This window comes from Elgaria multicarinata, chromosome 5 (assembly GCF_023053635.1).
Source record: "Elgaria multicarinata webbii isolate HBS135686 ecotype San Diego chromosome 5, rElgMul1.1.pri, whole genome shotgun sequence".
NCBI classification, from domain to species: domain Eukaryota; kingdom Metazoa; phylum Chordata; class Lepidosauria; order Squamata; family Anguidae; genus Elgaria; species Elgaria multicarinata.
Genome location: NC_086175.1, coordinates 106,833,935 through 106,846,004, shown reverse-complemented (window position 1 = coordinate 106,846,004; position 12,070 = coordinate 106,833,935). Strand labels below are relative to the sequence as shown.

At 39.3% G+C, this 12,070-nt stretch overlaps 1 protein-coding gene across 4 annotated transcripts in view; it reads right to left on the bottom strand.

Annotated features, from left to right (window-relative positions):
* DCLK1 (doublecortin like kinase 1) overlaps positions 1 to 12,070 on the bottom strand; it is a 247,536-nt gene that overhangs the window by 75,280 nt on the left and 160,186 nt on the right. The window contains exon 7 of one of the 4 annotated variants that reach the window (XM_063126965.1): positions 6,748 to 7,253. The exons of the other annotated variants lie outside the window; for them this stretch is intronic. Coding sequence (XP_062983035.1) covers positions 7,197 to 7,253 — 57 coding nt within the window. The 3' untranslated portion in view covers positions 6,748 to 7,196. Of the gene's footprint in view, positions 1 to 6,747; positions 7,254 to 12,070 lie in introns of those variants that run through there. 4 annotated transcript variants of the gene reach the window in all.

The window sequence follows — 12,070 nt, the reverse complement described above, 5'->3', positions numbered from 1 at the left end:
GCTCTAATAGGGATATCCTTACTGATTAGTCACGTAAGAGCCAAAACACATGATTTTGATTGAAGCAGCAGCTCTGGGGGAGCAGGGCTTAGCCCTTCCTCTGTTTTCTGTTTTCCTAGTCTCAAAATCCACCCATCCCTGTAGTTCATTGTAGAGGAAAACATCTCTTTAACTATCACCCTTGCATTTTACTTCTCCAACTACTACAGTGTGTAGTATTAACTTTAATAGGGCAATTGAAATCTGGGGAAAAGGGAGGAAGTAAAGTCTTAAATCCACTCTTGCCCCAGCACTGTTGGAACCCTTTGTATCAGCTTTGAAAATACTACTAGTAGTAGTAATAGTATTACAACCATTACCAATAATAATAAAATAATAGGATCCAGTTACAGATCTCCCATGGCAGGATCTACACTACTGCTTTATAACGGTATTGAAATGCACTGGCAACTGTTGGGGCCCATGACACATGCCATACTACTTTGGTATGCTTTCATACTACTGCTTTCATACTACTTTCATAGTGTTATATCTTGCTTGGTGTAGATGTGTCACATGTCACATCTCTTCTGGCCCTTCAGTGTTTAAAACACATGCATATGATTAATGGGCTAAAATTCATTCTCATCTGTGAGCCCTAGCAGCTATTGGTTGAGTTTTTTGAACATTCAAAATGCTTAGGAGAAATGGATCACCAACAGAATGCAAATAACAGTTTTTGTGACAGCTGTGAAATACCACTGAGGATGACAGAAAAACTTCCTAAGGTACAGGGGCAGGAAAATTGTGAAACATAAAAGAAAAGAAAAAGAAAGGATGGAACAGGTCAGGGGGTTTAATTCAAGGAGCAGTGAAGTGGGAGGGGGTGATGTAGGGGAACTGATGTGAATGAAAACCAGCCAAACCTTTGGCTGCAAATGTCTAGTATGGTTTTATTTTGACAAAATACCCTGAACCTGAATGAGCCAAAATAATTGTTACCAGTCTTTCAGACCTTTTATCAAATTGATTCACACAAACAGAGGCAATTATAACTAGCAAGATATGAAATACCATCTGTTTGCTATGTTTTCCACTGGAAAAACTAGGAAGTGTGTCTCAAAATATCCCAAAGAAGCATGTTTTTTCCTCCCCAGATGACATTTTAGTGCTCAGTCTTATTAGATTTCCTAAAAGGTGACTTAAGGAGAGTGGTCCTAACGGCAAGTTGATTGGATACTAGAACAGAATTTTAAAATATACCACACCAATTTCTCATTCCATCCTTTAAGTCTGTTCCTCGTCACACACTCAGAAATATGCAATTATGGCTTAGGAAATTTACTATCCAGAGAACCCATTAGAAAAGTTTTTTCAACTCCTTTTACTCTTTTCCCTCAGCACAATTTACATTTTAAAGGCCACTGCATGCATTTATGTTTGGACCAACCCATTACGATCTATGAATCCCATAATTCAGTGACCAAAAAATGTATATGCTATGGTAGAAATTAACTTTTGTCTGGTTTTCCCATTTTCAAGAAGAAGTTCACTGAATTTTTAGAATACATTTTCCCATTTATTTATTATATGACTTACATCTTAAAATCCAGCAAAGGCAATCAAGTATGGCAAGGTCAAATACAAAAAACACATACAATGCACTGCACTTATGGTACAAAAAATTGAAGGCAGTTCGCTGCAGCTACTTTAAAATGCGTTACAGGTTTTGCTGTTTATGTAACAGTTACTTTGAAACAAACCAAGAAAAACAAATGAAACCAGTAAAATAGTTCCAAGAATATTGAATAAGATTGTAAACTTATTTTATCAACAATCATTCACAACACTGCAGTTGTCTTTCATTAGATGATAGAAACCAAATGAAGATTATTACATAAGGGAAACAACAATTATCACTAGATGAGATGAATATACAATATATTCAGTCCATTCTTGACCATACCTTGCTGCACAGGGATAATTTAAACAAATTCAAACAAAAATGTACAAATACATATAGCCAAAGATATACAAATATATATATATATATACACACACACGGTGTATGTGTGTACACAGAAAGAAAAGCAGTTTTAAAGAATACAGTCCTGGATGCCAAAGGGCCAGTTCTCGTGACTAACTGTGTCCATGCAATCAGGTACACAGTTATGCAATCACACTGAGAAAGATAGGTGTAGACCAGATATACACAAGGTGAACTGGTGGCAATCTCAATTGCAGATGCTGCCAAAAATTATAGCTTAAAATATAGAGATAGCTTCCGTTCATCATGTATACTGCATTGTTGAGACTAGTCTTTCACCGTGTAATCAGACATCTGCTTATATGGCTGGGGAGAAGTTTTGTATAATTGGTATGTAATCCATACCACAAACACCACCAATATTAGGTTTCTACTTTTTTTCCTCATATGATGCTGGATATACAAATGGCTGAGCCCTTTAAGATGTTTATTGGTTGTGTTCAGATGTCATGATAAATCAGGGTTTATCATGATGGGAATAAGTCTAGCTTTCCTACAAGCTCATTCACTCTCCCTTCCCATTCTGGTGTGTCCACAAGGAGGAAACTGTAATTTCAAGTTACGTCTGAACTCTAAACTGTGGTTAAATTTAACTATGATTTGTTAAAATAATTCAGCTTCAGGTTTAGAAATCTAGCTTGTTTCAAACTAACCATAGTTAAGATTAACCACAGTTTGTTGGGTTTTCTGGGTTAATAAAAAATGGAAACAAAAGCTTCCAAACTCCTTCTTGAGGCCAGACTGTAGGATGGGGATGGGGCAGTGCATGAGAGGGGAACTAGATTCATTCCAGTCATGATAAACCATAGCTTATCTAAATGCAGCCATTGTAGACACAATTTTGAATTGTTTATATATTATATTACATGCACGCATATGCACAAGGTATATTGATATCAGTATTCATCTCTGCAATCTTATATGCCATACCATGCCGGTACAAAGGGATAAAATAAATTAGAATTGGTCTTGAGTAGCTTTTGAAATACAATTTTTGACACAATGATGTGGGACCTAAACACACTGATCTACAATCCATTAAAAATGTGACTTTATTACAATGGGAACAGTATTGCTTTAAATAAGTATTGGTACTCAACCAATACTTTGACAGTGTAATCCTATGCATGTTTAGACAGAATAAAGTCCTACAATTCCCAGCATACCCCAGCCAGCCATGCTAGGAGTTATAGGACTTTTCCCTGTCTAAACACACATGGGATTGCACCTTGAGTTTATTTCAATTCATACTGAAACAATTATTTTGATACATTCATGTCCCCAATTTTGGAAGTAATGTTTTGAAACACTGGCCAGGATCCAGAGTACTATGAGCAGAGGAACAAATACCATCTATGTACAAATATACTCATCCTTGCACAAGTAAACTGAATGTGTATCTTGTGGAAGGACTTGTGACAGTGGATGTCTGGATGCAGGTGAAGTTTCCCTCATACAAGGAAACTTGACTGACTGGCCTGCACAAGGAAAAACAATTTCCTTACATTCGAAAGCTTACTTCTACATGCAGAAATAGAACATTGGCTCTGGACCTACATAACTCCTGATGTGAAAAGCCCAGCATTTCTTTCAAACATTAATTTAAAAAGATACAAATCAATTAGTTGTGAAAGCTTTAATTGTTTGACCTAGTTTAATATGTAAATTTCCTGTTCCATAGATTTTGGAAGAATGGGTAAAACTAACAACACATTTTGTAAACCAGCGAAACAGCAGTTTAAGCTGTGTGATAATCATATTTTGGCTAAAGAAATTAAACATTAAATAATTTTGACAATTTAATGAAATGGTCAAAATATGTAATCCCAAGAAGGTGCAGCACCATGTTACATAATGTCATTATCACTCAGATGGAAATGCTATAGTCCTTTATCCAAAGATCATTTTTGTTGCTGCTTCTATCTACAGGAAAATGTATTGGGGAGAGCAATCCTATGGCTCCTAGACAGAGTTCGGAGGCGGGTTTAGGATACTTCAGATTCCTGGATCTGAGGTCAGAATCTGAGCACCTCTCCCCATTCACCTCACAGTTGGCGTGTAGAGAACTGGGCTGGCTGCCTCTCTGCTAGACACCTATCTAGCTGAAATACAGAGCAGGAGGAGTGCAGAGGAGAAGACCACCTTCTTTCTCCCCCTGCTCTGGATAGGAGTTCAGAGGCTGATGGGAATCTCAATAGGATTGCGCCCTTACTGGCTATAAAATAGTATCTGTTTCCAATAATTGCGCTTATGTGTGATGAATAGTATCTCCCATGAAGAAACTCTTCAGCCAAAATATTCTGTGAAACTGATGGTATGACCTGGCACAGCCTTCACCAACCTGGTGTCCTCCAGATATGTTGCACTGTGTGGAGATGATACGAGTTGTCGTCCAATACATCTGGAGGGCAAAAGGTTGGCTAAGACTAGCCTACCATATCCCTTAGAAGAGCACAGATAGAAAACTTGCTGAGTAATCATTTTAACATATCTTTCCCCCACAGCAAAAACAATGCTATCTAATTTAAATTCACTGGCAATATGAACCCTCTGTGTTGTCTTATGTACATGTTCATAGAGCAGAAGAAAATGAAATTAAAGTATTTCATCACCCCCAACCCTGCAAAGAAAAACTAGCTTAGGAAATAAATGAGGTGTTCCATTAACTCCTCCCCCTTTTGGATAAATGGTACCAACTCAACAGAAACCAAATCTAATCTCCAATGAATTAAAATATTAGTTCATGTACTATAACTAATCTGAAAAGAACCAAACCCAGTGTACTCTATACCCATTTTCTCTCTTTCAGGTATAATAATCTGTTTTGTTTTAGTAGCTTAGGGAGCAATCGTATGGCCCCTAGACAACATTGGAGGGGCCTCAGGGTCCCTTCTCCAAGGTCAGAGACATGCTCCGACCTCAGAAGAGGGAGGTGGAGAACTGAGCCTCTCATAGCTGGCACAGAAAGAACCATGGTGGCTGGCCTGTGAGGTTGGGAACTTGACTTCAGAGAGGGTGGAAAGGGGGTGTTTCGGTGAGCAGGGAAGGTATGAGACTCCACAGGCCAGGATACGAGCTATCCTGGGGCCTCTCCAGTCCCCTTCCCTCCTCCTCTGAAACGCCTTTGCTAGATGAGCAAAAGAAAAAGCCCATCTAGCGAAAAAATAGGGCAGGAGGACAAGGGGGAAAATATTGTCTTTGCTTCTCTTCCCGCCCAGCACAGCATGATTGTAAACCTCCAAATTCAGGGGGTAATGATCATCAAGGATGCAATCGTTTAAGGGGTTGTGCCCTTAATTTATAGCTTTCTTCTGAAATCAAGACTGTCTAATCAAGAAGTCTAAAAACCAATAATGTAGTCTGGTTTTTCAGAGAAGAACAACTCCAACAGCACAAAGAAAACATCTAGAATATGTGTAGCTTTCCCCCATAAGCACATAGTTAACATGTGCAAGCATTGTGTTCTGCTGTCCTACATGCCAGGATAACATACCAGAATACATCTCGTAATAATATAGCTCATCACTTTCTGGTTGGCTATTTTTATTAGTGCAAATAAAAATGCAAAATATTTTAAAATAAAAGGGTAGCAACATGGCACTTAATACCCCAAGGAGACCTTTAGTTGTAGTTATAACTTTTCTTATACTGTCCAATGATTTGTAAGGTGATGTTGAATGTGAATCTATAGTAAAAATTAAAAAATTAACAGTAATTCATACATTATGTGTGAAGTGATAGAAGTAAATACATTGTTAAAATGTTACAGCTAGGATATTGCAGTTTACATCTTGGATAACAACAATTAATTTAAAATTATGCAAGCAATTTGTAAGAACATAATGATTTGTAATAAAAGCACTAATTTCCAAAACAAGATAGCAGAACACAAACAGTTATTATATCTATACTGTGATAATTTAGTTGTTATTAAGATCTAATAATAATGGATCAATCCAGTGGAAACTTACTGGATTGATCCATTGATCCAGTGGGGTTTAAACAGAAAATAATCTCACTGAGTAGTGCCTTTATATAGATCTTAATAATAACACATTTAACACGTACATACACAGAGAATTTTGCTCTAGAATGAGCTGAGCATGTTCACTTTACACAACAGTCACCATGAGAAGGAAAATGATAGAAACTGAGAAATAGCATATTATAATTAAGGTACTTCAATCACCATGGAGATTTCCACTTTTAATAAAGTAACTGGGGGAAAAGCTGAGCTCACTTTTGTTGTGTCTGAGCCTGAAAAACATGTTCCCCCAACCAATATATATTATATTATTATTATTTTTTAAAAAAAATCCCAAATTGAGAACTGCTCTTTTGTGCTGTTTAAATGTTCTAAGCTTCTTAATCATGTTGTTTTATTCCCCCAATTCATTTCTTATTCTTATTCTGATCATTTCTTATTAAGAAAGAACTTACTAAACATTGTTAGCTTATTCTAGAACTACCGATGTTCAACAAAGAGAGAAGCAGAATGACAAATTGTGTTTGAACTGACTATTCTTTTCTAAAAAGCTTTATGAGCGATCATTTGCTCTCCCAGCAACTCTGCAAGTGTCCTTCTCCCAATAAAGACGTCTTTGTTTAGCAGTAATAAAAATATGAGCTTGTATCCAATGCTAGCACGTGAGGGGAAAATGTTCACAGAAAATGGCTCTACTGATTTGGGAATGTTCCCATCACCTCCAGAAGCTCCCTGCTCCAAACCCAGGCCTTTATTGACCCTCAGTATAGGCTTTTGGGGGCTGGTGCACAGGGGGCTTTAATGACAAGGAGGAGGTCAGGAACTCCCTTGCACAAAAATCCAATCCGCACACACTAGCTTGGTATACAACCCATGTGGAGCACTTAGGGAAATAATAGCACCTTTTTGCATTATATTTACCCCACCTAATTTTATCTCAAAATGTTTGCACAATTTACTGCTTGTTAAGCATCCTGCAACTAAAAGCCCTTGTACAGAAATCAAACAGCACAAGCACATATTACTACAATTAATATATATGAACAAATGCCAGTATTTTAATATTAAAATATGCAAAACCTTTTGTGCAATGCACTAATGTCAATTAGCAACTAACTACATTCTTAAGAAGTGTTAAACCTTCACCCAGTCACAAACCATTAAGCATTGTTCCATTTTCTGTTTTTACACAGAGTCTCCTACTGAATCCAAATCATCCGAAGAGAGTGGGCGATACAGGTCCTGTAAGATGAAGTGCAGTATAGATTTGTTTATTGTGTTTGATTTGCTGCACTGCAACTTAACTCTTACATTTTTAACTATTGCCTTCCAGGAAGACCAAAATAAATACGAAAATAAATATATAGTGTCCCTGTGATTTCTTAAATTAACACAGCTGTGCTTTGTCAGTCAAATACGTATCACGTTGTTATTGTATTTTTTTAAAACTTTTATTCTGACATTTTACACCTTTCAGCATCTATTTTATGAAGGTCTGTTAAAACATTGCAATCTGGGAGTGCAGTAATGAATGCCTTTACATGTCTATTGTTTGTTTCTTCTTGAATTTATATGAGAAAACGGAAGTGCTTTGATAGAATGACAGAACAGGAGAGAAAATTAGTTACTGTGCTCTTACTGATGGTAGCCAAGCAACCAGTTCATATCAGCAGAGGGAAACAGAGCATGTGCATGAGTGTATCCGTGCGCGTGTTAAGACTATGTATCTCCACTCATTTTCTACTCCTACTGCTAGCATCCTCTGACTGATCAAACAATCTACAAATGCCAAAGGTGTGGGAGTATAATAGGTGACCTCATTCAATCTACACAGCACAGCACTTGTCTCAGAGATATACAGTAGAGAAAAATAGAGAAAAGATGTTCAGGAAGCAGAAAGGTGTAGAGTGATAGCAGCATTGTTCCAAGGTGAGTTACATCATGGAGGTGTTTGTTTAGAAGGAATGGAGATAATACAGGGTGGTGTGACTTGCCATGCCTCCTATACAACATGGTAATTCAGCTGACTCCTATGATATTGTTTAAATCCACAGCGTGCCAATGACATATTGGAATGAGTACCAGGGAACACCTCTACTGAAACCTGGGCTCCTTCAGATGTTTGGGCCTGCAACTCTCATCATCCCTGACCATTGGCCATGCTGGCTGGGTTTGATGGGAGTTGTAGTCCAAAACATCTAGGTTGGGGGAGGCTGCTCTTCTGGAAAATGAAGAAATGAAGAAAACTACATTATAACATATGACGAGACCGTTCTGGCTCCAGCATTCTGTTTTCACTAGAGAGTAGCAGATGCCTCCAGGAAGCCCACAAGCAGAGCACACATGGAATTTTCACAACCCGCAGCAAAAATAAAAACTGAAGAACATTGAGGGATATTAGCCTGATTCTGATTTTTCATTATTATTATTATTATTATTATTATTATTATTATTATTAGAAAAATGAACAAAAAACCCTAATTATTAAAATATCAACTTATTGAAGGAAAAGCCAAAGCCTATCTGCTTTTGTGATTCTCCTCTCATTCCCTTTTATCTCATTTCTTAATCTTTCTACCCTTCACCAACTCTCAGGTGAATGTTTTTCAAACTAGGAATCATAAAATTTGGTGGCAAATGATGATGGGAGTTCAAAGAAGCAGATATGGGAAAGGGGGTGGAGTGGGAATCGAAGATGGTCCATCCAAGATATGAGAAAATAAAGGACCCAATATATTTATTTACCATATTTATATGATTGCCCATGAACCTATGTTCTTTGGGTGACTTACAGAACTGGGAATAAAATACAATCCAACATTTAAAATTCAATACACACAGGAAAATGTATCCTAAAGAACTTCAATTCTTAAGAGCTGGAAAAGGACACCATGCAGTTTAAATGAGACTGCTGGAGGGGGTGGGGGTGGAGGGGGAGCTTAGCAAAATGTCTAAGTCAGGTCCTGGGTGAACCTTGCTACCTTCTTCCTCAGTTCCCCAAATTCATATTTAGATTTATTTATTTTTTGAACATCAAAACCTGGAGAAGGTAATCATTTGTATGACACTACAATGGGACTGTTCAGACAACTCGTTAAGCCACGGTTAGGCCAAGAACCCGTTTGTAGCAAATGGTGATCACGTTTAAACCGTGTTATGAAGCCACCATGGTTAGGAAAAGTTCAAATGACACACTAAGCCATCATGTTTAGCGCAAAATGCTTAACCACTATGGCTTAGTGTGTTGTCTGAACAGGGACAATGGCTGAAGCGTTTCCTCAAGAATATCTTTTAAGTTCCTCAGTCCTTTTGCTGCTTGGTTCAAGTTGTGAGACATCATTAAATAGCCTGTTCCATCCATCCTTCTTCAAGGCTGAGACCTACTTCAGACCCTCCTCCAACTCCTCTTGCTTTCTACCAATTATCACTCAGACCTCTTGCCATTTTCCGGTATTAAAATTCTCAGGTTTACTTCAGAAAGAGGAAAGTTCTTAATGCTCACATTTACAACAGAATTTCTGGCAGCTATTTTGTTCCTTCCTGTGCCACTAAATTAATATAATGCAAATATGGACTTCACAACAGGAGCCCTCGTTGCAGCTCTTCCTGATGTCAGCTCCCCTTGATGAAGCTGAAGAATTGGTTACTTTGACATGGTTATAGGCTTTTCATATTGCCTCATAGCACAGAAACAAGCAGAACTGACAGAGCAATGATGTCAAGTGCCAGAAGCCATCTACTACTGAGCTCCTCTTGAATTATAGGGCCTGGCAGCTGCATGTCTGTACAGTCACATGGACTCTACCTGTACTCTTCTAGAACACACTTGATCCTTAGAGAGTCTCAATGTTATTCTTAATAAAGGATGGAGGTGCACTGAAGTGAATAAAACATGGAAAACAGGATTCATGGTATTTTTTGCATGCTAACCTGGACAAAGGCCCTATTCAGAACACCCTAAACCATGTCCCCCCCCCCCCCTTATTCACCATGGTTAAAGCCGTGGTTTAAGCTGTCTTCTGAACAGGGCCAAACTGTGGTTAGTCTTAACTGTGGTTTAAGGCAGTACTTGCCAACTTTGATTCCTCCAGATCAAATCTCTTCAGCCTCAGCCAGCATGGCTAGTGGCCAGAGATGCTGGGAGTTGATATCCAAAACATCTGGAGGGCACTATGTTGGAGAAGGCTGGATTAGGAAAAGAGGGCAACTCTAAACTATGAAATTGGTTGGTTTATCTAATCCAGGCACACCCACCAGGTGCACAACTACTAGAAGTTTTGGGCTTTAACTCCCATCAACCTCATCTTGCACATCCAAAGGTCAGGAATGATAGAAATTGTAGCCCAAAATGTTTGGAGGGCATCAGGTTGGAGAAAGCCTAAAACACACTTACAATTAACCACAGTTGGTCTGGGTTAGGACATAATGCTAAATTATGGTTAATGGAAATGAAAGCTTGTACCTTCAGTGCAAGAGAGGAGATAGGGGAGTACATAAGCCTGAGGTTCATTGTGTCTAAATGTCCTATGTTTCCATGTCACATCCTCTGACTGATTGGTACTGTCTGCTTTTGGTGGTAAGAGATGCATAAAACCACAACAGAAGGGATAACCCATATGAAAGCCTCCTTCACCTTAGTCATTCCTCTTTAGATCTGTTGCCTGCCTTTTAGGCAGCCAACCCAATCTCAATTTTCCTAGGGCCACCTGCTCTATTCCTAATGTCAACTCTCTAAACAAAATTCTCTCTCTCTCTCATGCTATTTTCCTGTTTCCTCATTTCAGAAATTTATTAAAATTTATTAAAGGCAGGAGCCCTCCCAAGGAGGGTCACACAATAAAACCCCATACAATAATAACCAATAGAATGATAAATCAGCAAATATTGGCCACATTCAAATGTAGGAACAAACCATGATTTGTTGTTACAAGCACAAGCAGGCCAGTGGAAGCTGGTGGTTCCAATGTCAGTGGGGCGGTGAATCCACTCTGGGTCTCAGTGAGAACCAGCTAAAACTCTAAAGGAGCTATCTATGGTGTGGAGCACTGGAACAGGCATGAGCTCAAGTGTTCCCTACTTGGAACATGAGGGAGGAAGAGGATAAGCTCCTAACTTCAGTTTGCAACAAACCACAAGCAAACAAATTTCTCAGTGCCCTATGCATGGAAGAGTTAACGTTTGAGCTGGCAATGTCCTCTTTGTGGCTTTGGATCTGCTCACTCAGAAGGAAAGAGAGAACAGTCCACAAGACCAAGGTGAAGGAGCAGGGCCAAGGATTGGAAATGGGCCCCTTACAATGGAATGAACCATAGTAGGTGACCAAGAATGCTTGCTCTGATGCTTGCCCTGCTGTGGCTTCTGAATAGAATTCTCATAGCAGCATTGCATCATGTTTACATCACTCTTCCACGACTTACAAGCAAGCTAAGCCAGGGCTCCCCAAACATTTTGAACATGTAGGCACATTTGGGAATTTGTGAAACTGCTGTGGGCGCCACCACAAAATGGCTCCAATGGAAGGTGTGGGTAGTCACATAATGACTGCCATGGTGGCCTTTTCTTGTCAAAAGTGAGCTAAAGAGGTGGAGGAGAGAAAGAAATTGCAAGGCTAGTGCCTGGGAAGGAGGGGGAAATAGCCAGGCAAAGGACGGAGAGGAGAGAAAGAGTAAGACTAGAGGCTGGGCATGGGGAGAAACAGCAGGTGGGGAGAGAAATAGCAAAGCTAGAGGCTGGGGCGGGAGGGGGAAATAGCAAGGCAAAGGGGTATAGAAAGAGAAAGAAATGAGAAAGAAAGAGGCTAGGAGGGGAGAAACAGTGAGCTAAAGAGGTGGGGGAACAGTGAGGCTAGAGGTTGGGAAGGAGGAGAAAATAGCAAGGCAAAGGAGTAGAGGAGAGAGATAGAGCAAGGCTAGAGGCTAGAAGGGGAGGGAAAAAAGACTTCCCTGACATTTTTCAAGGCTCTTATTGATTTCTTTTTGGGGGGATGGGGAAGGAGGCAGAGAGTGCAGAGCTTTGTGGGTGCCATTGGATGTCCTGGTGGGTTCCATGGTCCTCACAGG